General features: G+C 36.8%; 1 protein-coding gene across 1 annotated transcript in view; it reads right to left on the bottom strand.

Annotated features, from left to right (window-relative positions):
• Positions 1-17,920, bottom strand: part of LOC139708454 (band 7 protein AGAP004871-like) — a 168,427-nt gene extending 150,507 nt beyond the window's left edge. Inside the window, exon 1 of the mRNA XM_071620406.1 lies at positions 17,479-17,920. Coding sequence (XP_071476507.1) covers positions 17,479-17,599 — 121 coding nt within the window. The 5' untranslated portion in view covers positions 17,600-17,920. The remainder of the gene's footprint in view (positions 1-17,478) is intronic.
• Positions 17,921-22,520: the final 4,600 nt, after the last annotated feature.

Raw genomic sequence — 22,520 nt, 5'->3', positions numbered from 1 at the left:
CCATAGAATTATGTTTATCTAGCAAACCTGCATCTCTGTATATCATTCTTGGCAAAGGTGGCTTTGTATTACACAATACAGACTTGAATATAGAATCAACAGAACAATGCAAAGTTTTGTTGTTGTTGTTGTTGTTGTTGTTGTTGTTTCAACCATTATTGTTTTCATGAATCCTATTTTCCAAGAAAGGCCCACATTCTACAAGCATTGTCTTTTCCATGGGTCACTCCATTTTTTTGCACAATGCATATTGATACTTCATGTTGATTACTTAATTACTCATTACAATATATTGCTACTATCAGGTTTCAATTACTGTTGTTCACTCTATTCAATTCAAATTATCTTCCTTACATTATTTCTCTCTCTCTCTCTCTAAAAAAAAAGAGTAAAATGCAAATTATGGTCTTGTCAAAAAATTGAATTAAACTGGAACTTGAACTTGAAAGTAAAGATGTGCTCAGGACATATCCAGCAACATATTTAGAAAGCACTGCAGTACAGAGGAGAAAAAAAGAGGAAAACTATGGAATAAATATGATATAGATAATGCGTTGGTGCATCACACAGAAGTTCATTACAGGAAGGGATGATGGCCCATGGAATGCAAACAGCTGGGAACACTTGAACATTAGAGCATTCCGGAATGCACAAGGGGAATGTCATTACCACAGTCATCTCCTTTTTCCTCTCCGTCTGTGCTGAGAGCTAAGTGCTGGGCACATTGATGTCAAACTAACCTTCCACTAGCACCATCGTCAATTTCCTTAAAATGACAGGGGAAGAATGCTTTCAAATGTCACTACTTCTGCATTAGCCACATGGACTAACTTTATTCAAATGCAACCAATTATCCAAGTTTTCTCCTACATTCCTATTTGCTTCTGTCAAGTTTTTTTTTTCCTACCATATCATGTGTTGGCTCAGTGAGTAGAGCGGCTGCCCTCACAATCGGGAGGTCGTGGGTTCAAACCCCGGCCGCGTCACCAAAAGACGTTAAAAGATGGGAGTTGCTGCTACCTTGTTTGCCGTTCAACAGTTGAAAAGGTTAGAGCAACGTCGATCTGGCGCTGCTCAGTGGCTTGCCGGGCCCACGATCAATTGGGCAAAAAGAATTTCCTTTCTTGGACAATAAAATTTGGAGTTTATATCCAAAACAATTATTCATGCACATCCACATGTCAGAAATTCTCACAACTACATTTATAGAGATATACACCATTTGTATGATACATAAGAAAAATTGCTAGGTTGCAAAATAAAGTAAATGGGTTTAAAAACAAGGATTTGTGTTTGGAAATTGAAGTTAAGAATCTTTACCCTCTTCTACCCTAATTTTAAGTCAAGGAATATTTGGAATGTGAACCAATTTTCTGGATTAAATGGAAAATGTTGGTACAGGTACAGGTATTATTCATTGGCTTCTGGTGAACAATTTAAATCAGCTGTCCATCTGACTGCAAGAAAATTTCAGGGCCTGTATTTAAAAGATCTGTAATAAACTGGTGACGGATACTTTTACCATGCCTGTTGTGAAATGTAGAAAATTGAATTATATATTTTGTAAGAGTAGAGTCTGCAAATTTTAGAAAGCCAAAATATAAAGAAATGACTGTTTTACCCATTTGTAAGTAGGCTGTCGTCAATCTATAAGATGAATTTGGAAGCCTTGTCTTTTAAAGCATCTGACTTTTTATGTTTATGTTTATGTCACCAAAGAACATCAGTGCTTCTTACAATCAGATATCACTTTCCATGCATCATCCATTTGCTACAACACCTTCAGTTTATGGAAGCTGACTAACTGTTTTCATTTGCTATAGTACTGTACAAAAATGCAATATTTCTACAATCAACAATTTGTTTTCAACAGTTTCCAACTTCAGTACAGGTAGCAATCTGTGCATCATCTATCTCTGTATAGTCATTATTCTTACACGATGTTTGCAGCCCCTATGGCATCCATTATTTAAAGGCACAAAGTGCACCTGACTAAAATCTGAATATTTCTTCCATGCATCCCTTTCAGCTCTGGCACAAAGTCTATCTGCATTACCAATATCTAGAGTGACCGGTTTCCATGGTGCAGATTTATTGTCTCCGTATCACCCCCTCCCCCGGGATGCATACGTATGCAGATATGATGTCCAGCTTGTCAAGATCCTAATCTCCAGAAGAGCAATCCTCGAGACAGATAAAAGCCAGCAGCAATGTTGGTTGTGAGTGTACTTTGCATCATATACATGTACACTGCGGATTTCATATATCTCCAATTTGAGCTACATATATCCATTGCTACATATGGTATATTTTCTATTTGTGTTTTGCAGCAGATTGACAGAAAGTCTGACACGGCACGTACAGACACACAGCAACACAAAGACACGTTCCATATCTCTGGTAAACAGGATAAATCGTGCAAATATCCATCAGCTCATTTCGAAGCAGGTCCATGACAAATAAAACTTGACCAGTCACAGAAAGAGAGCAAAAGAATGAGAGAAGGGGAGAGAAGAGAAGATAAAAAGTGAGAGAAGGGAAAGAGATAGAAATAGAGAGAGAGAGAGAGAGAGAGAGAGAAAGGGAGATGGCAAGAGGAGACCAAAAGGGGGTCAAAACCTATTTGAATGACAAACACGACACTCTCGTCTCTCGAATTAACCCTGGCGCATGTAAGCAGGTGCACCATTACCTGATTCAGTGTAGGCAGAAAATTGCAGTTGCTGCCTCCAATGCCAAAAGATTTCAAGCTCTAGTCCATCTTCCATCCGATTTCCATGCTAATGACACCTGTCATCATACAGAAAATTGTGCAGTCCCCCCGCTACTGCTTGAATCAAAGTAGCTATGGCCCCACTACGGCTCAAATCAAAGCAGCCGCCACAAGAATCTAGATAAATGGTCTGGATGATCAGCTCTCCTGTTTCTTTTATAATGCCTTTCACATTCTTGCACATCTTCTGTTATGAAGGTGAACATGGTTAGACTCTTAGAGACCTAAGTAAACATTACTGAATGTGGCTTGGTACTGGTATGTGAATGTGTCCTAGAGCAGTGCATATAAATGCACTGCTTTTCCCTTTCAAGCAGGAACTGCCATTTACGTCAGTACCGTACAGATGAATTGATGAATTGGTAAGGTCAGAATTGACATTTTGACAGGCATAAGATGGAAGTCACGAAGCCCCCTAGATGTCATGCATGCATGCATCCGCATTTATTTCCTGGCCCTTATAGCAAGGTGGGGTAGCTTCCTTTGTTTTGAACTAGAGGCTGTATTATCAAATGGCAATATATTGACAGGGCATAGATTCAGTCAGAGATGCCATTATGAATATTTTGATGAACTGTGGGCAAGAATTTTAGAAACCGTCCCTTACTTTTCTTTTCTTTTCTTTTCTTTGTGATGATGGAAATAAATAAACTACTGAAACTGAAATGAAACTGAAGTTTATTACAAACCCCACACAGTGATGTGATATGTGTTCAGTACCTTTATGGCAAGAAAGCTGCCCCCCCCCCCCCATAAGAAGAGTGCAATACTTTGAATCTGTTACATTGCATTACAAGTTAATGTAAGCAACCATACATGTATCTCAGAATACTGGCTCAATATGCTATTTTGTGAGAATATGTGTTTAAAGTGGAAGAGCTGAAAACAACCATTGGTGGTAGAAATCTCCCATGAGTCAAGTGAACAAGATAAACAAGACAACAAGAGTATCATAATACATTTTGGGTCAAGTGTAGCTATGGTAGATTTCCGGAAATCCAAGGGAATCGTACTTGAATATTACACAGACCTTTCTCTGTGAAGCGAATGCTCACAAACACTTGACTGAGAAAAGGGGCTTACTGGAAAGTATTCTGCCTGAGAGAAAAGAGGTGTATTAACCCGTTCAGGACAAGTCTCGAGTTTACTCGGGCAAGTGTCTGTGGAAGATGTGTGTTATAGCAAAATCAGACCATCATCAACAGGTTAAACAACCATAGCACCATCTGAGGAAGATCTGGAACAACCCAGATACACTCTCCAGATCTTCTCTGTCAGATAAAAGATTCAAAGGTAAGATATTGGTGGTGTACAAGTTCCATGATCTTACACAAGTGACATATTCAGTTTTTCATCTGCGACAGTGAAGTCAACAACAGAGATGAGAGAAAAGGTGTGGTTACGATATATTGGATCATGTTTATCTACGGAAGATCTGAAATCATCCGATTTAACCCAGTGAAGACTAGTCTTGAGTATATTTGGGCAGGTGTCAATAAAAGATGTATGTTATGGCAAAAACAAGATAAATAAGATGACAGGTGGGGTTATGATACGTTGGATCAAGTTTATCTACGGGAGATCTGAAATCATCTAGTCCCATGAATATACTTCGGCAGGTATCAATAAGAAGTGCACATTATGGCAAAAACAAGATGAATAAGATGATAGGTGTGGTTATGATATGTTGGATCAAGTTTATGTATGGGAGATCTGAAATCATCTAGTCCTATGAATATACTTCGGCAGGTATCAATAAGAAATGCACACTATGGCAAAAACACGATGAATAAGATGACAGGTGGGGTTATGATATGTTGGATCAAGTTTATGTATGGGAGATCTGAAATCATCTAGTCCTATGAATATACTTCGGCAGGTATCAAATAGAAATGCATATTATGGCAAAAACAAGATAAATAAGATGACAGGTGGGGTTATGATATGTTGGATCAAGGTTATGTATGGGAGATCTGCAATCATCAGATTCCTATCTTTAACCCATTGAAAGCTTGTCCTGAATATACTTGGGCAGGTGTCAATAAGAAATGCATTTTATGGCAAAAACAAGATAAATAAGATAAAAGGCAAGGTTATGATATGTTGGATCAAGTCTATTTGCAGAAGATCTGAAATCATCAGATTTAAACCATTGAAGACTAGTCTCACGTATACTTGGGCAGGTGTCAATAAGAAATGCATTTTATGGCAAAACAGGATAAAGAAGACAAAAGGTGTGGTTATGTTATGTTGGATCAAGTTTATCTACAGGAGATCTGAAATCATTGGACTCCAATCTTTAACTCACTGAAGACTAGTCCTGAGCATGTTATGGGAGAACCTGCTTGTCCTCAATGGGTTAAGTATAATGCAGATCCTTTCTGTGTCCGATGAAGTGACAAAGCACCTGGTTGACTTTGAGTTCCTTAACGAGACACACTGGGCCATTTCTGAGGTAGCACAGCCCCTATGACTGATTATCTCCTGACACTTAAAATTTTACTTGCTAATAACACTCCACATTAAGGGTGTGTGTAGAATGCCATTTGAAACCTGTACTCGGTACTGTACTATACCTGGCAAAAAGAGAAGTACTTTTTAGATTCCCTTTTAGCTTCATTGTGAAGCCTAAATGTCTTCCAGTTGTAAAAATAACATAAAATAAACATTCTTCCTTATCTGGTGTTTTATTATGTCTTTATGTATAGTTCCAATACTATTACAGTAACACTGTAATGAGTACATTTCAAGACAGCAATAATATTGGTCTACTGTCTTGAAATGTACTCATTACAGTGTTACTGTAAAAGTATTGGAACTGTACATAAAGACATAATAAAACACCAGATAAGGAAGACCGTTTATTGTAAATTTGTAAAAGTGTCTCCTTCCAAAAAGTAGTAAACAAGAAAGCCCTATTGTCTGAACTTCATTTGTTACTGTACTATATATTATAATAAAGTAACAAATTAAGTTCGGACAGTAAGGCTTTCTTGTTTTATACTATTTTTTGGAAGGAGACATTTTTACAAATTTTGTCACACATGACTTTGGAGGCCATTAAGTGTGTGTGATTTACACTTCTTCAGACAACTGTACTGTAAACAGTTTCATGGTTTTACATTACTGTGTGAGCTTTTCCGCAAGGATGTATGCTTTGATATTACACTTTCTTCTTTTCTTTTTCCGGATGTTATACTTTCTTCTTTTCTTTTTGCGGATTGATGGGCTTACAAACACCAGTATTAAGCGCTATATAAATGTCATTCATTATCATTATCATTAATCTCTTATTTCAAGTATTAATAGAGCACAGACTGCCAGCAATTTGAAGCCTTTAGAAAACTTGAAAATTAATCATCTTTGATATGAAATCATTTTTCTTTACTTCTAGGCCCATTCCATTTTTGCTAAGATCATAATTTGTTGAGTCCAATTCTTGATTTGCACCCAAAAGATATATTATTTTCAATGAACTAAAATCTGCTACTTTGTCTGTGGGTGCTGAAGCCTACAAAAGCTCAGACTACTTACCACCATTGGATAGTACATGTATGTATCTAGACACATCATCTATTTCAACAATCTCTGTCATTACACGTAATATAAACAATCAGGTCGGTGTACAAGGTTTCATTACACATGGGAAGAGGAAAAAAAAAAACAGTTTAAACAACGGAGCATCTGAGAATCGATTAAATTGGAAATAACATGTACGGTACTAATGGAATGAATCCAAGAGTAAAAATAGACATCCTTTATTGACATGTAATTTGCAGTAATATATTAAAATTGATGGGGATAATTGTTCTTTCTGAGCTTTCACCGCTCAAGGTCACCGCTACATGCTAATAGAGACTGCCTCCTAGCATCTATTTGGTAATTGTTATAATGTGAACAGTGCATCAACGTTTGCTTGATGTCATCACTGGGGTCTACTCACAGAATGAAGCTTACCGTGATCACCATGTCAGCTGGTACAAAAGAAATTTGATATGCAGTCACGCCACATCATCCACAAAAAATATGAGAGCATTTCATGGAAGCACCTCCAGACCTCATATCTGTATATTGCATCACAGATCTAAATCCCTCGTTGCCATCTGCAACTTATTTACATAAAATGTCAGTTGCACTCTGAGGTAAAAAAAAGAAAGAAACAATTCTATTGCCAAATTTGAAGCTACCTTTAATGTAGCATTCATTGTTACTCATCATCCATTCAACACTTTGATCACACCCTGGTGTCAGAGGCATGGGAACCCGTGGTGTTATTTCATGCTTGCCACCACATGAGATCAGTGTGGCAGGACAAAATGTCTGGCTAATACCTCATGTCTGAAAGACAGATGTCGGACTTGTATGCACACGAAGAAGAGACAGGGACAAAAAGTGGGGGGGGGGGGGGAGGGGGAGGGGAGGAGAGAGAGAGAGAGAGTGGTACAGAGTGCCACTGTCCATGGATTGCAAAATGGGGTACTTGCACAATGTATCCATTTTGTTTCAAGTTCACCGTGCCGCTCACAAAATCAGGAAGCCACGGCATGCATGCCGACCATCAATCAGAGAGGAAGTCAACATTTGGGAACGTCCCCTCCCCCTTCCCTCCTTCCCCCCCCCCCCCCCCCCCCACCAAGCAGAGTAAGCCCAGCTCGCATTGTAAAACCACCAAGGAGAAGGGACGGCAAAGATTTGTTAGTTAGAGGGGATGGATTTCTGTGGCAGCTAAGAGAAAGGCCATCATGCATGGATTGTGGGAAAGAGAGAGACAGAGAGACAGAGTGAGACAAAGAGAGAGAGAGAGAGAGAGAGAGAGAGAGAGGGAGAGAGAGATAAGAGGGAGAGCTGGATGACAGCCAAGCAGATCTGTTTGCAAAATTTCCGGCTACTTCTGGGCACTGACACAAAAAGATCCAACTCGAGATGCCTTTATTCATATGCCTTTCAAGATTGTTCCTTGCTGTCCGTCTACAAACGTACACATCAAGGGAATCAGGTTTCCCAATAAAAGCTGTTTTTCAAAAACATGTTAATATACAGTGATGCATTGCTAATCACCTTCATTTTGGTAAGCCACATGATGCATACCAAAATTATGCATATTCCTCCTAAACATGATTCTGAAATTTCGCTACTTTAATAAGGGGAGCCTCATGTAACGGCATGCTGACATTCAAGAAGTCATAACATCTTTCTGAATTTATCTGATTTTGCACCGAGCAGCTATTTTGATATTATGAACAACTTTAATACACTCTCCTTACTGAAAATGCCTCTTTCATGGTGCCAACATTAATCCATCCTAAAACTTATCATGGTATAAAGTAACAGCAAGCAATACCTGAGCAAAGAAATATAAAGACAAAATATATCTGAACATACTTCCAAATCTGAACATACCGTCATGCAAATCTATCTTACCTCAATGACAAAGCCTGATCCTATATGTTAATGTCTGTCTATTTCAATGACTCCCTCACTGATTAAACCCATTCCTTACAGGAACCTGGTATACCAGCTTCCCATGGCGTCAACTGATACGGTATACCAGGTTCCAAAAATGTAGACAAAATACAGTCATTTTTTGAAAGACACAGAGGAAGATCTAACATACTATATTCACCATTCTTTACAAGACAGAATCCTCAGTAATTGTAGAGAATTCCTGAGTGTCCTAGTATTTAGGTTTCTTGGATGCATATTCTTTTCTTCTTTTTGAGGGATCATGCATGTACTTGACATAATGAGGAACATAATACCATCAGAAAGCATAAGAACTGGGCACCTCATCAACTTGTTAATTACCAATCTAGTAAGATACAATGACAGTGGTGTTTTCACATGTTGCTCTGTATGTGTTTGGAAATGTACATACATGAGAGAAACATATTCTCTGGCTTCAAGACATCTTGCCGGGAACTCTAGGAAAGCAGCAAGGCATTCAATGATTGCGGTCGCACACTTCCACCTCGTTTGAACATGACGAGGGGTGTACTTTATTCACAACCTAATGAGTGCCCACCCATGAAGGACATGCGATGCAGTCCATCAAGAAGACACGGAACAAACCCATCTCCTTGGCATACATGAGGAAGTTCCATCCATTTCCGGTTGCCTAGCAACGGTTCAATATGTGCATCCTGTGTCGACTGCTGTATGGCTTGGGCAGGCCTGGATAGAAATGCAATGGGAACATGATTGGAGAGCAGCAACATGATCATCATCCTACCCTGCACAACTGCTCACTGATGGACTGGCTGTCACAGCTCTCATCTTAATAGCTGCTGGCAAACAAAACAGAAATCATGCAATGATGATTTCTAAAACTCTCCCGCTGTGGTGATGACATTTTCGGCTGTTTGGTTTTGAGTAGCTTTCCATAACATAATGATTTGAGAAATGTCACTGCATGTATTGTACTGAGCATTGTGCCCAGGGTTTCACAGCTATCAATTTAGCTGCTGGATGACAAACTGAAATATAAAGAGTTTGTTCGCAAAAACCGATAAGTCCATTTTTTAAGATTTTGAAGTACGGTCTCCATCATAAAGTACAAAATAATACCTTTTAAATGATTTATTGGTCACTCCATATAAAGGTACATTTTTGAAGTTATAATCAAAAGAAGCAAATATTTTCTTATTATTGTCTTTATTTTTCTTGACCTTTAATCGCAAATATCTCCATCTGGCAAATATGGACTTATTGGTTTTTGCGAACAAACTCTTCATATGGACTTCTGAAACTGTTGATGATGCTTGATTTCTCATTTCTTTGATATTACTGATAATCAGATTACTGTCATTGTGAACATGCCCAAAAAGTGTGTGGTATTACTAAAGATTTTAATGAAAAGGAAAGCATAATACATGTACATATCAGTCTATGAAGACTTTTTTTTTCTTATTCATGCCATCTTCTATGTTCTGTGTAACCCCTTTTGTGTTCGGTGGCATACTCTTTGATTGCTTGGGAAAAAAAGGATTGGTCCATGCTAGTGTAAGGAAACTTACAAGAAATTATGACACATGGCTACAAGAGAATTGGACAACACACTACCCACAAGACATCACATCAAACCAACTCGGGTAAGCTATAAGCATATAAATCCTGCCTTTACAGTTTCCTAAGCACAACCGTCATGTTACCATGACAACAGACATGCATCAAGGTGTTTTCTCCCTTTCAATAGTTATTTCTTCTCTCTCCCTTATACCTCCCTGACCTTTCCGGAGCTGTTTTTGCAAAATTTCTATCTGTGGCAAACTGCTTAACAACATCACCCAGGAGCCCCAACACAGCCACGCATGGCTCATCCAAAGCAGTTTATACATAGATACGATCTATATGCAAGACATCAGCAGGGGAAAAAAAATCAATGTTCTTTCTTTTCCTCTTGCAGACAAAAAAAAATGAATATTCACAAGAATGAACCCTTTCAATAATATCCTATAGATGATGATTATGTCACAGCATTATAATTGATACCACCATACCTTATACTTGATTCATGATTCAACTGCACAAGTGTCCACATAAATATTGAAAATATCCAAATAAGTATACAGCTATTATAAACAGGGTTTTCAGAGTTCTTTAACAAAAATGTAATACTTGGGTATATTTGACAGAATTAAAAAAAAAAAGAAAAGGTAATACTTTGAAGGCAAAGTATACTCTGCATTACATCTAGCAATCCTAATATCTGCTTTGTTGTGATATCTTTATGAAACCATGAAGCACACTTAAGCACTAATAAATCCCTTTAGACTTTATATTGAAATGTACAGAATTATTTATGGATGCTAACAGTCATCACATATACAATATCTCAGGGGAAAAATATGTTACTTGACTTTGCATTGATCATTTCATGGTTCATATTCATGATATGATCTAAGTCACACAATATTCTCAAGCTTGTTCTCCCTCCATTCTTAAGGCTGCTTTCTCCATTATTTGTTGTACAATAACATTCTGTGTTGTTGGTTTTTTTTTTTCGGGGGGGGGGGGGCTGGATAATATCTTATTTAAGGTATTGTAACACACTCATGACAGTATTCCTATAAAAAGAATCAAGCTGTGCACAAAGAGTTAAATAAGAAGCAACTGCATCTATTGAAATGTTTCTTTTGCCTGTATCATATTTACCATAACATTTAATTGATGCTACAGGCAAAGCTATTTTTTCTTTTATTACTTTCAAATTATTTTATATCTTCCTGTTTGTACTTTCTCCTCTCTCCCACATCTCCCCCCCCCCCCCCCGTCTCTCTCTCTCTCTCTCTCTCTCTCTCTCCCTCTCAATTTCTCTTTCTTTCTCTACCTTTCCTTTTTTCTCTCTGCCTCTCCCACTGAAAGGATCACTGTTATTTGTGTCAGGTGATCTCTTTGTTGAAGTTTCAAATATCATTTTTTTCTTCTTTCCTTTATTTGTCTTCAGTCATATGTCAATAAAAAAAAGTCAGATGAACAAACATACACACGAACATCCGAAAGGATGCATAAGTGGTAAATAGTCACAGCCACACACATAAAAACACACCCACACAACAAAAAATCTTGCTACTGTTTTATGACAAATTTGGGATTTTCAGCAATTATTTCTTGTGCATAATAACACATACAGTCATGACATGGTACCTGTTTACTATTGGTAGCAGTCAACCATTGGTAGCAGTGATTTAAAAAATGTTCGAGTTATCAAATTACTGCAGTGGTTGAGAATGCAAAGGGTGTGAAGGTGCCACGAACACTGTAGCTTTAGTGGCAACTAGATGCTCCTATCACTCTTAACCAACAATTTGATGCATATGTGTAGGTCAGTTGAATCACAAAACATCCTACCACATAAATTTTGCAATTTAAGCCTAAAATATGTGGAGATATCACTAGTTTTCTCAATAAACCATAATTGTAGATGGCTTATTCTAGAAACAATTTTGTTCTCTTGTTCTCATTTTGTATATAAACAATATATACTTAACATTACTGATTAACATATTTACATTGATTTGTTTCTATCCCTAACTCACATTTAAGAACTATTTTGTAGCATTAAAGCTGGGTTGAAGTATCATCTTCCAATGGTAAATAATGCCTTTAATGTCCTCTTTAGTGTACAGATGTGAAGATTTAATCACAGAGATGCCCCCAGTCTTCTTCCTTCCCAATTACTCAATAATGAAAGTTCATCAAACCATGCAACAACACTGGTAAACCTACATTGATGCTCTGTAAAGGGACAGATGGTAAAATTTCCACATGGTTAGTGAAAATAATCCTGAAATATCATAGTTCAAGTAGCTCAGACTACTCTTTGCATGAAACGCATTCAAAGCCCACTCAAGTTTGTCCAGTGGGCGACAGGGAGACTCTGTTCTACAGTACACTGGCACGTTGATGACAGTCATGATTTTCAAGTGTGTAATATCCTCCTTCTCAAAGCAGAATGTGATGTTGCCATGCTCCAACACAGACAACATAATTAGGTGACTGAACACTGCATGTCAACGTCAAGTGTTGAAAGAAGAGATTCATTTGTCTCTTAACCATCTGGTACACTACCAAAATTATGGACTTATGTCCTGCTACACCAAGGAAATATTAGATTGAAGTTGTTAACTTCATTAGATTTGCACAAACTAAGAAAAGAAATACACACAAATTTGACAGTCGAGACAGAAACAACGACTTTAATCTTCTAAAATGCAAATAATGCCAATTTAGAGATCACTTGAACGCTTCATGACATCCACATCTTACAAACAGGTATATTCATGTACAAGTATGCAACAAATCAACTTCCCTCTTTATTTCATAATAATATGTCACTTAAACTCGAATATACACACATATTCAACTCGCCGTTCGACAGACTTTCACCTTGTGAACCCAAAAATTGTTTTAGCTCAGAAATCAATTAGACATTACGGTCCCTATGTCTGGAACAACCTACCTGATCAATTAAAGCAATGTACTTCAGTTTTTTCCTTTAAGGCTCATCTAAAAAACATAATCCGTTCTCCGTGTAAAATTATATGCCTATGAACTTGAGAACCTACAGTTTTACAAGCTTTAAAGCTTTTATGTAGGCCCCATCATATTTCTTATACTTACTAGTGACATTTTCACACGATATGACCATGTACATTTGTGTCAAGTATATATTTTTTTCTTTTTCTTCTACAATCAAAAGACATGATTGTATATATTTTGTATTCTTGTTTTGTTGTCAATAATTTTGTAATCCTATCATTGAGAAAATGGAAATATGAAATAAATTTGAACTGAACTGAAATGAACTAAAAAAGTATCTGTTATCGAAATATGTTTCCAGTTAGTTGTCTTTGATCAATTAGATGTATTTATTTTTCTTTTTTTTCTCAAGTCTCAGTCAGCCCTGACCCATACAAAATGTTCATCAATATTTTCCATTCCCTCCCGTTCTTTTCTTTGATAATGACTTTACAGGGGCATTTACTTGTATATTGTATACCTTTCAGAAAAAGTGTGTTATACCTTACACCCAAAATATGCATACTATAGCATTTATTCTCTCTTGCACTGTCACCTGCACACACGACACACTGTAACTTGCACACAACTACACTTTTATTGTCTATTGTACCAGTAGTCAATGGTGCTGCATACTTTTTTTTTTTTTTAAACGCCAAGTCACTGTTTTTCTTTTCCGTTGCTGTTGTTTTTTTCTTTCTTTGGCAAAGTGTGTTTCGCATATTAAGATTAAGAGTTTTATGAGTAGATTTATAATTGGTGTTGGATATTTGTATTACACATATAGATAGGGCCTCATCCACGTCAAGCTCTGCTTATGATGACGGTCTCCTGTATTGATTTCTCCTTTGTTCATAGATACAGTATACCTTAATATGTTGTTTTGATTCATATGTCATTACAGACTGATGTTGTTATGAAAATGACATTTCTTGTATTGATTTGTATGTTAAACTCTCCTCTCTTTTTTTTTTGCATACTCTGTATCACTTTGTTTTCATTTGTTATTTTATTCGGGAAAAGAAAATGCAGAAATAAACCAAACCAAACCAAACCAAACCAAACTTACAGATTTAGTAATTTAGAGGGTTTTTTATAATTCTGTGACCAAAATAAACAACATTTGGTTAAAGACAAACAAGGGCTAAAGAAAAAGTTTTCATTAGATATCCAAGGCGGTGCTAACAGTGAGTAGTTAAAACAAAAAAGATTGTGACAAAGGATACAGGACAATACAACAGAAATGTGCTTCTTAGGACTTGAAACTTGTGTCAAAATGACAGATAGCTGGTTGAAATTGGTTGTTTCAAACAAGTGCAATATAGAATATGACCAACATGAATATTATATTTGAAAATGGGTTGGAAGTTAAAGGTCTACTGATGTACACAGTCACATTGTTTTTCTTTTAAAAGAGCCTTTAAAAACAGGTGGTCCATAATGACTCCCATGATAATAAGATTATCAGATTATTCCGAAACTTTCTATAAACATATCCATAAAGCAGCTCATTAAATGTTGAATTCACAATTGAAATGGTATTGTCAACTTTTTACAGTCCCGGGGGAATTTATGCACATCACCAACCTTTTGTGGTCCTTTTAAAACACTTTTAAAAGGGATAGCACAGTTTTGGTTGAGACCTAACATCAGGTTTCTCACATATCTTGGTGAGATAATGACAAATGTCTTATGAAATGTGAAAGAGCATGTAATTCCAAGAGGAATTCAATGTTTATTTGATGAAAATTGGTTTTGAAATGGCTGAGGTATCCAAAAAGAGCGATCCTAATAAAAGGTGGGACTCACCTTCTATTACAATCGCTTTGTTTTACTTTGATTTTTTATGTCTCAGCAATTCCAAATCCAACTTTCATCAAGTAAACTTTGAATTCCTCTTAGAATGGTATGCTCAGTTCTATTTTATAAGTGGTTTCTTTGGTATCTTGTAAAAATTTAAAAGCCCAATCCTCATCTCCACCAATACAATATAATCCATTTAATCACAATATTAGTGTCTCTCTGGTGCTAAAATCCCCTTCACAGTACACACTTCGAGATTCAAACTCCACATGTTTATCTTAACTCTTTACTTTATACACTAAGCAGAGTTGGTGTAAATGCCCAATTGAAAACCATTTACATTCACTGATTCTAAAGAACCTGAGACATATTGTTTACTGTTTTCAACAGTGAACATGTCACTTTGCTTTCCAATAACTCATATGACATCACTTAAACATACTGACAGTATGAGATGTTTTCAGTTGATATACAAATGGAAATGCACCATTGGTCTGATCTCAAACTCTGAATACATAAAGCATCAAGAAATAATTCTCTAATACACTGAGACAGAATGTCAAGCTTTTCTACCAATGGTGTATATGTCTGGTTATAGAGAACCTTTTAGAAATGGAAAGCAAATTAAATATAGCAATCAGAAAAAGAAACCTGTCAAAAGCAATTTGTAAAATACAAACTTTTTTTATTAGATTTTGATTAACAGTGCTACATATGAGGGGGGGGGGGGCACACACACAATATGAAATGTGTGTTCCACATTTTTCTTTCTTTTGTGATAAAATGATTTTGAATATGTCAATCTATACGGCATTGCTGGCATTTAGAAATGAAAGTGTCACCATGCAAACTTCTTCATGATGAAATACATGGATCATATCTATATTTCAAGAGCTCTCTGAAGGTAAGCTCATGTCATCTATCATGCATCAAAACCAATGAAGCTGGATTACTCAAAAAAGTGGAGTAATCTCATCTGTCACACTTGGTTCCCTGTTCCTGATATGCATCAGCGCAGGTTGTGGAATTGATGATGCACGAGTGTGCTCCAAGAAAAGAAAAAAAAAGCACAGAAAATCACAGCTTGCTACTGTCTATATCATGCACAGCTTTAAAGGTATGGTATGCATGATATAAAAGGTATCAGTCACTTTTCAGTTTAGTTCATATAGACACCAGCATTTTCAATTCAATTCGATAGTTTACTACACATTGTATTCATAAAAAAATACATGATACAGAGCTGTGAATGTGTCAATTTTGATTGCATTTGATTATAATTATTTTCATTACACTTGCTTCTAGTGGAGAAAGAGAAACATCTTGTGGAGACAGAGGAACATAATATCCATGAGATACTTAAGAATATAAATACACATACATATTGTCTATATACATAGAGAGAGAAAAAGGAGAGAGAAAGATTTACTCATTCATTCATGTTTAAAATATATGAATTAAGAATCTATGATAGACTGTAAAAAAGAAAAAAGAAAATTGCAGCTCCTGTATTACTTTGAACCATAGGTAGAAGACACCCAGTTTGAGTTTCCCATTATAGTTCAAGGCATTACACAAGACATTCTTAATTGTTGTTCTTGTCATTATTGTTGTTTAGTGTGCATGTGTATGTGGGGGGGGGGGGGCAGTGTTAAGTGCTCATGGTTGGTTGGGACAAAGGTCAATGACCCAACCCAGCCCACATTCATTAATTGCCACATATCCCCTTAAAATGCCAAATCACTTTTCTTCTTTTTCCTTCAAATAATCTGGCCTTAATATTCTTCAGATATTTCAGCAATTTATATTGTTATGCTAAAGTACTATGAATCTGAGTTTCAAGTTACTTCCAGCTCAGAAAGATTTATAGTGTTTATATCTGCATTAGAAGTCATTATTATTATTATTATTATTAGTAGTAGTAGTAGTAGAAGTAGTAGTAGTAGTAGTTTAGTAGAAGTAGTAGTAGTAGTAGTAGTAGTAGTAGTAGCAGTATATAGAGTGTACGTAATTCATGGGTAGATCAAAGTAGTATAACAGTAGAAGTAGTAGCAGCGGCAACAGAAGCAGTAGTAATAGCAGTAGTGGCAATTGTATTGAAAATAATCATAACTAGGTGATACTCATCAGTGGCGGATCCAGAGGGGGGCACAAGAGGCGCACGCCCCCCTTTACTTATCATTAAAAACAAAAAAAGAAAAAGAAAACAAATGAAATGAAACCCGGAAGTGGCACCAGAAATATTACTAGTAGTTGCGCCCCCCCCCCCCCCCCCCCTTTACAGAATTCCTGGATCCGCCCCTGCTCATGAATAATTCTGATCACTGGATTAAACAGCAAGAGCAAGATCATCTACTTCCTCACACCTAATCTACCCCCCCCCCCCCTTACAAAAACAAAAACAAAACAAAACAAATTACATGTATCTCTTTACCCCTTCATTACATTCACTTTTTCCTAAATTTTCAGTGAGCCTGTTGTTTCTTTTTTTTTTCTTATTCAGTCTACATATCTCACAGCGCCTCTGTCAATCTTTCTCAAGACCCAGCTATTAGTGTCAGTAACCTGACTTTGTATAGCACTTTAGGTTTGTTGGCTTCCAGTGACTTCAAAGTTTTGAATTGATCCCCCCCCCCCCCCCCCCAATAGAAAGCAATGATTTCTTAATCTCAAATGACACATGAATGGGGTAAAAATTACTCTGAAACAACTGTTCACCACAGTTTTCACAGTTGCCATCCCCAGAGGTGGTATCCCGAGTCGGGCTGGATACACAGGTAACAACTCCTGCATTGTGAGCAGCTTAAGCACGCGGGTTGCCATAGCGCGGCGCAACTCTCACAGCTCCAAACGCCGCATCCCAAACACTCATGAATATCACTTACCTCCGATTATCTCCGCCCGCCCTTCGCTGGGAATCGTGGGGTGATGCTTTTGGTTTCCAAAGCTGGACTCCGCCATGAGTTCGACCTCTTCGTTTTCCGAATTTACACGATTTTGGCTCATATATGAACTTTTGGGACAGCCGGCGAGTTCACTTATCGTATGAAATTATGTCTCTTGTCTGATGACCAATAGATGTACTTGATAACAACAAATATGTTACAACTTTATGATTGATGACTTCCGCAACTCCTCGGAATATCAAACAGGTCGTCTGCTGGTGTGCTGTAGCTATAGCTGCTGCGCTGCTTGGTAGCTAGAAGACTGATATCCTGAACGATAACGATGGCTAATGAATAGAATTTAGGAAAGTACGGTGTACGTCAGTGAATGGAACAATACGTTTATTTTGGAGACAGCACTGCTCTTAAATTCAAGCACAGTTCGGACACCCAAGCTTCCCTGAGGTCTAGAAATCCCTCCACGTAGAAGTTTGCATTAACCAAGTTGAGAGAGCTCAGAGACCGGGGAAACAATCCTGGAACCTGCAGTGAGCAGAAAACACGTTGGTCGAGTTCGTGCTTGCTCGTTTTGCTCTAATGAGGGCGCTATGCTAAATATGGATGCAACTTGTATTCCATTTCTTTGTGTATTCCATAATCCAGAGAAGAAGAAAAAGAGTGCAATGCTGTTTATGATTTAAAAGAATCGGAGTGAATAAAACAAGACTAGTGCTGACTGTTCTTTTTACTCCGTAGTTATAGACACACATCACCTGTTTGCATAGCAAATGTATTTCCAAGCTTGTGTATGACCTGTGGGAGTAGCAAAATCTTTTATTTTCTTGATATGATTTGGAAATTCGTTTTACAAAATTGATAAAAAAGCTGATCCCTCTTCAATAATCAAAATAACAAATCAGTTGCATTTCATGTAGGCCTGCATTTTACAGGAAAGTGTGATGTGAGATTTCACTGAGCTTATTATTTTCTTTCTCAAATCATCGCAAGAATGCTGCATGAATTATGCACTGAAAGTCTGGAAAACAACACCACAAATAGGGCCTATGTACGTATTATCGTTTTTTTCACCTACGAATATTCTTCTAACTTAACGTCACACACAGAAGTACGACCAGGTTTTGCTTGTTGTGAGAATGGAACATGATCCTTTCTTATTCGGTACGATGTATTTTCATTTTTTCTTCTTTTTATAACGCGTTTATGTTTACAATGGTTAGTTCGATGCCGTTGCTTGAGAAGAAATCGCTCACGCGCACACGAATACACAAAATAATTTGCCAAGGGAGCATTATACTGACACACATGTGGTGTGTAAGCATTCCGGGCACTGGGGCACAGAATCATCTTCCACTTCTTTATGGGCAATACACTCAGTAAACATAACCGGGTATTAAACTCTTTAAACATAAACGATAAACGACCAAAAACAAAAACAAAAAACTAAGAGACAGAGGCAAAAGTCTACACATACATACAAGCTGCAACCTGCAGAACGACTTACTTGGAGGTTGCAGCGTGCTTATAAATAGTAATCCAGGGACGAAGATGCTCTAGATTGTACATTCATAGTTACCCTTTGCCAATGCGAGAAAAAAAAAATACATGTGAGATGAAAGCAGTTCAAATCGATTGAGCTTACTAACACATCACCGCAGCTGCCCTACTCCGAGTAGGCTCTACAGTAGCTACCTCTTACAAAAATAATTGAGTAATGTCTATGGACTCTTCTCGTGGGTCAGGGAGAAATGTAATGATGGAGGTAGTCGAAAAAGTAGAGTGAAGGAAAAGGAGGGTGAAAAGGGTGTGGAGGAGGACGAAATCTGTACTTTTGACCAGAGAGAAGTAAAACAAACAAACAAACAAACAAACAAACAAACAAACAAACAAACAAGTATCCCAATTTCAATTTCAAGGCGATTTCAATTTATTCTCACATTTCTCGCTGAAAAATACATCAAATGAATTACAAGATATTATGACATCCAGCTAGGAAGCATAATTGCAAGCGTATAGTGGTCAATCTATGAAAGCTGCATGGAATATTCATGAGAATAAACGCTAAGGAAAGATGTTGGAACCTACTGAGAAGCTGCCACAGCAAGCTTGTTGAGCGTATAGGTCCCAGTATTAAAGGACAAGTTCACCTTCATAGACATTTGGGTTGAGTGAATGCAGCAATATTAGTAGAACACATCATTGAGAGTTTAAGGAAAATCGGACAATCCGTTCAAAAGTTATGAATTTTTTAAGTATCTGTGTAGTCACTGCTGGATGAGAAGACTGCTACAGTGTATGCTGTCATATCCGTACAACCATATGAAGAAAATAAAAAGAGAATTTCACAAAACTTTACTTTTTGAAGAAAGTGCACATTTCTTCGACTTGTTACTGACATATGTTAAGGGTAATATTATTCCCCCTGCCTTCTGAAAGAGAGAAGTCAAGTGTTCTTTTGTTATACGAGAAAAGTGAAAATATGTTGAATTTTCTTTATTCTTTCTTTATATTGTTGTACTCATGTGACATCACAATCTATAGTAGTCTTGTCATCCAGCCATGAGTGAGCAGAAACTTCAAAAATTCATAACTTTTGAACGGATTGTCCAATTTTCCCCAAACTTTCACTGATGTGTTCTACTAATATTGCTGCATTCACTCAGTCCACATGTTTATGAAGGTGGACTTGTCCTTGAAAGTAGAGTGTAACGATTAAGATGAGGAGCTGCACAGGTACAACAAAATAACCAAAACATTAAAAAAAGAAGATGAAAATACTCGGGGGTATAGAAAATTCTTAATATTCTCTATCATGCTCGGAGCGAGAAAAGAAAGAGAAGAGAATGATAACATAAGGAGCAGCACAAACGACATACGTGTGAATGAAAACAAAAACAAAAAACAACCCAAACTCGTAGATCTTGCAAGGATGGTCGGCGTTCTATAAAAGGTCTTAAGAGTGGAAAAAAAAAGATCATATCAAGTGTACATGTTGGTAGGTCCTATTCAGTTGACCTTGTCTCAAAAATGGTCAATGACTGAAGATGCGTGAAGACACGAACGATTGAATATCAATTTCAACACATCCCATAAGATACTCACAAACGTAACCATATCACGTGATTTACACCCTGTATGTGAGTTACTCTTCTCTCCCTGTTTCAACAAGGTAGAAAAACAACGCTGCATTTTTTTTTTTCGTATGATACAAGTGTTAAAGTTCACTTATACTTATACAATCTTTATCATTCAATCTTAGATGACAATGTAATGTATTAACTAAAACCTTTCTGCAGTCAAACCTGCGCTTGAGAAGACGAGAAATAACTGCACATTAACACACTGGCGATATATGACTCTTTCAAATTATCTTCATCTATATCTTATTGCACACCGAAGACAAGTGAGTATTATGATAAGAATAGTATAAACAATACCATAATACTTTTGTGATTCAAATCATCAGTCTCTTTGTGTTTCCGTTGTATCCAGAGTAACGTTATAGCTTTTACAGTGTTCATCTGTTCGAATGAAAAAAAAAAGAAAGAATCCTGCAATTCTTTAAACCTCGTCGTCATAGATTTGAAGATCAAGCCATTTTAGAGCCTCTAAGTTTTAAAGGGGAATTCCAGACCAGTTACAAGTTAGTCTGAGCATAATAAGGTTGATGTTAGGGCCTACAATCATGCACCAACAGTGAACATTTTTGTTATAATCGGATAAAGAGTAAAGTATTGAGTCATGAAATTTTAAAGATTAACCTATCTTTGCAAAACAGTTTTCGAACAACACGAATATGCGAATGAGTGAGTTTTTGATATCATCGCCTAACAGTTTCCCGTTGATCTTGTACTCAGAAAATGAATTTAAAAAACAGAAGAAAAAAAAAAAACCAAACATTTTCTGCCATAAATGTGTGTGTTATTCCTGGCTGAATAACTTCAACATAATGATCAGTCAGATCAAATTGGATTCGAGACTGTGACCTATAATCATATTTGAAAAAAAAATAACATTTCAAGATTTTATGTACAAACAATTATGGCAAGTTGAGCGGCGATGACATTACTAAGTCACTATTTGCATAATGACTGTTCAAGAACTGTTTCCTTGAGAAGAAAAAAAAAAGAACCTGAAACTTCACTATTTCATATAGCCCTAATTTATGATTCGATTTTGATAAAGTTTTCACTATCATGTGCTTGTAAATTTTGCTTTTTCTCTATAAAAACTTACTTTTGGCTGGTTGTCCCGAGTTCTTCTTTAAAAAGGGACTGTATACAGTACTGGTTGAGGTGGGGATTCATGTTTTGAACATTCCTAAGTGAGATAATGAGAAACCTCTTATGATATGAAAGAGCTTGTAATCTTAAGAAGGATTCAACATTTATTTGATGAAAATTGGTTTTCCGGATGGCTGAGATATAAAAAAAAAAGTGATAATAATAAAAGACGACAGGCCACCCCTTTTATTAGGATCTCTTTGTTCATCTTGTTTTTGGATATCTCAGCCATTTCAAAACCGATTTTCACCAAATAAACTTTTGATACCCCTTAGAATTGCATGCTCTTGGACATCTCATAGAGTGGTTTCTGAATATCTCGCAAAACGTTAAAAGGTAAATCCTCACCTCACCCAGAACTGTACTCACCCTTAAAGGACAAGTTCACCTTCATAAACATAAGGATTGAGAGAATGTAGCAATATTAGTAGAACACATCATTGAAAGTTTGAGGAAAATCAGACAATCCGTTCAAAAGTTATGAATTTTTGAAGTTTTTGGGCAGTACCCGCTGGATGAGAAGACTACTGCAGTGTATGAATAACTTAGATGTCACATGCGTACAACAATATAACGAAAATATAAAGAGAATTTCACAAAATTCCATCTTTTGAAAAAAGTACACATTCCCCTGACTCGTTACCGATAAATGTTATGGGTAATATTATTCCCCCTGCCTTTAGAAAGAGGCAAGTCAATTGCTCTTTTATTATGCGAAAAAAGTGAAAATATGTTGAATTT

This window comes from Diadema antillarum, unplaced genomic scaffold, assembly GCF_040938485.1.
Source record: "Diadema antillarum isolate AM-2024a unplaced genomic scaffold, OU_Dant_1.0 seq00001337_RagTag, whole genome shotgun sequence".
NCBI lineage: Eukaryota > Metazoa > Echinodermata > Echinoidea > Diadematoida > Diadematidae > Diadema > Diadema antillarum.
Note: the sequence above shows the minus strand (reverse complement) of the source record. Positions and strands in the feature narration are given on the sequence as shown.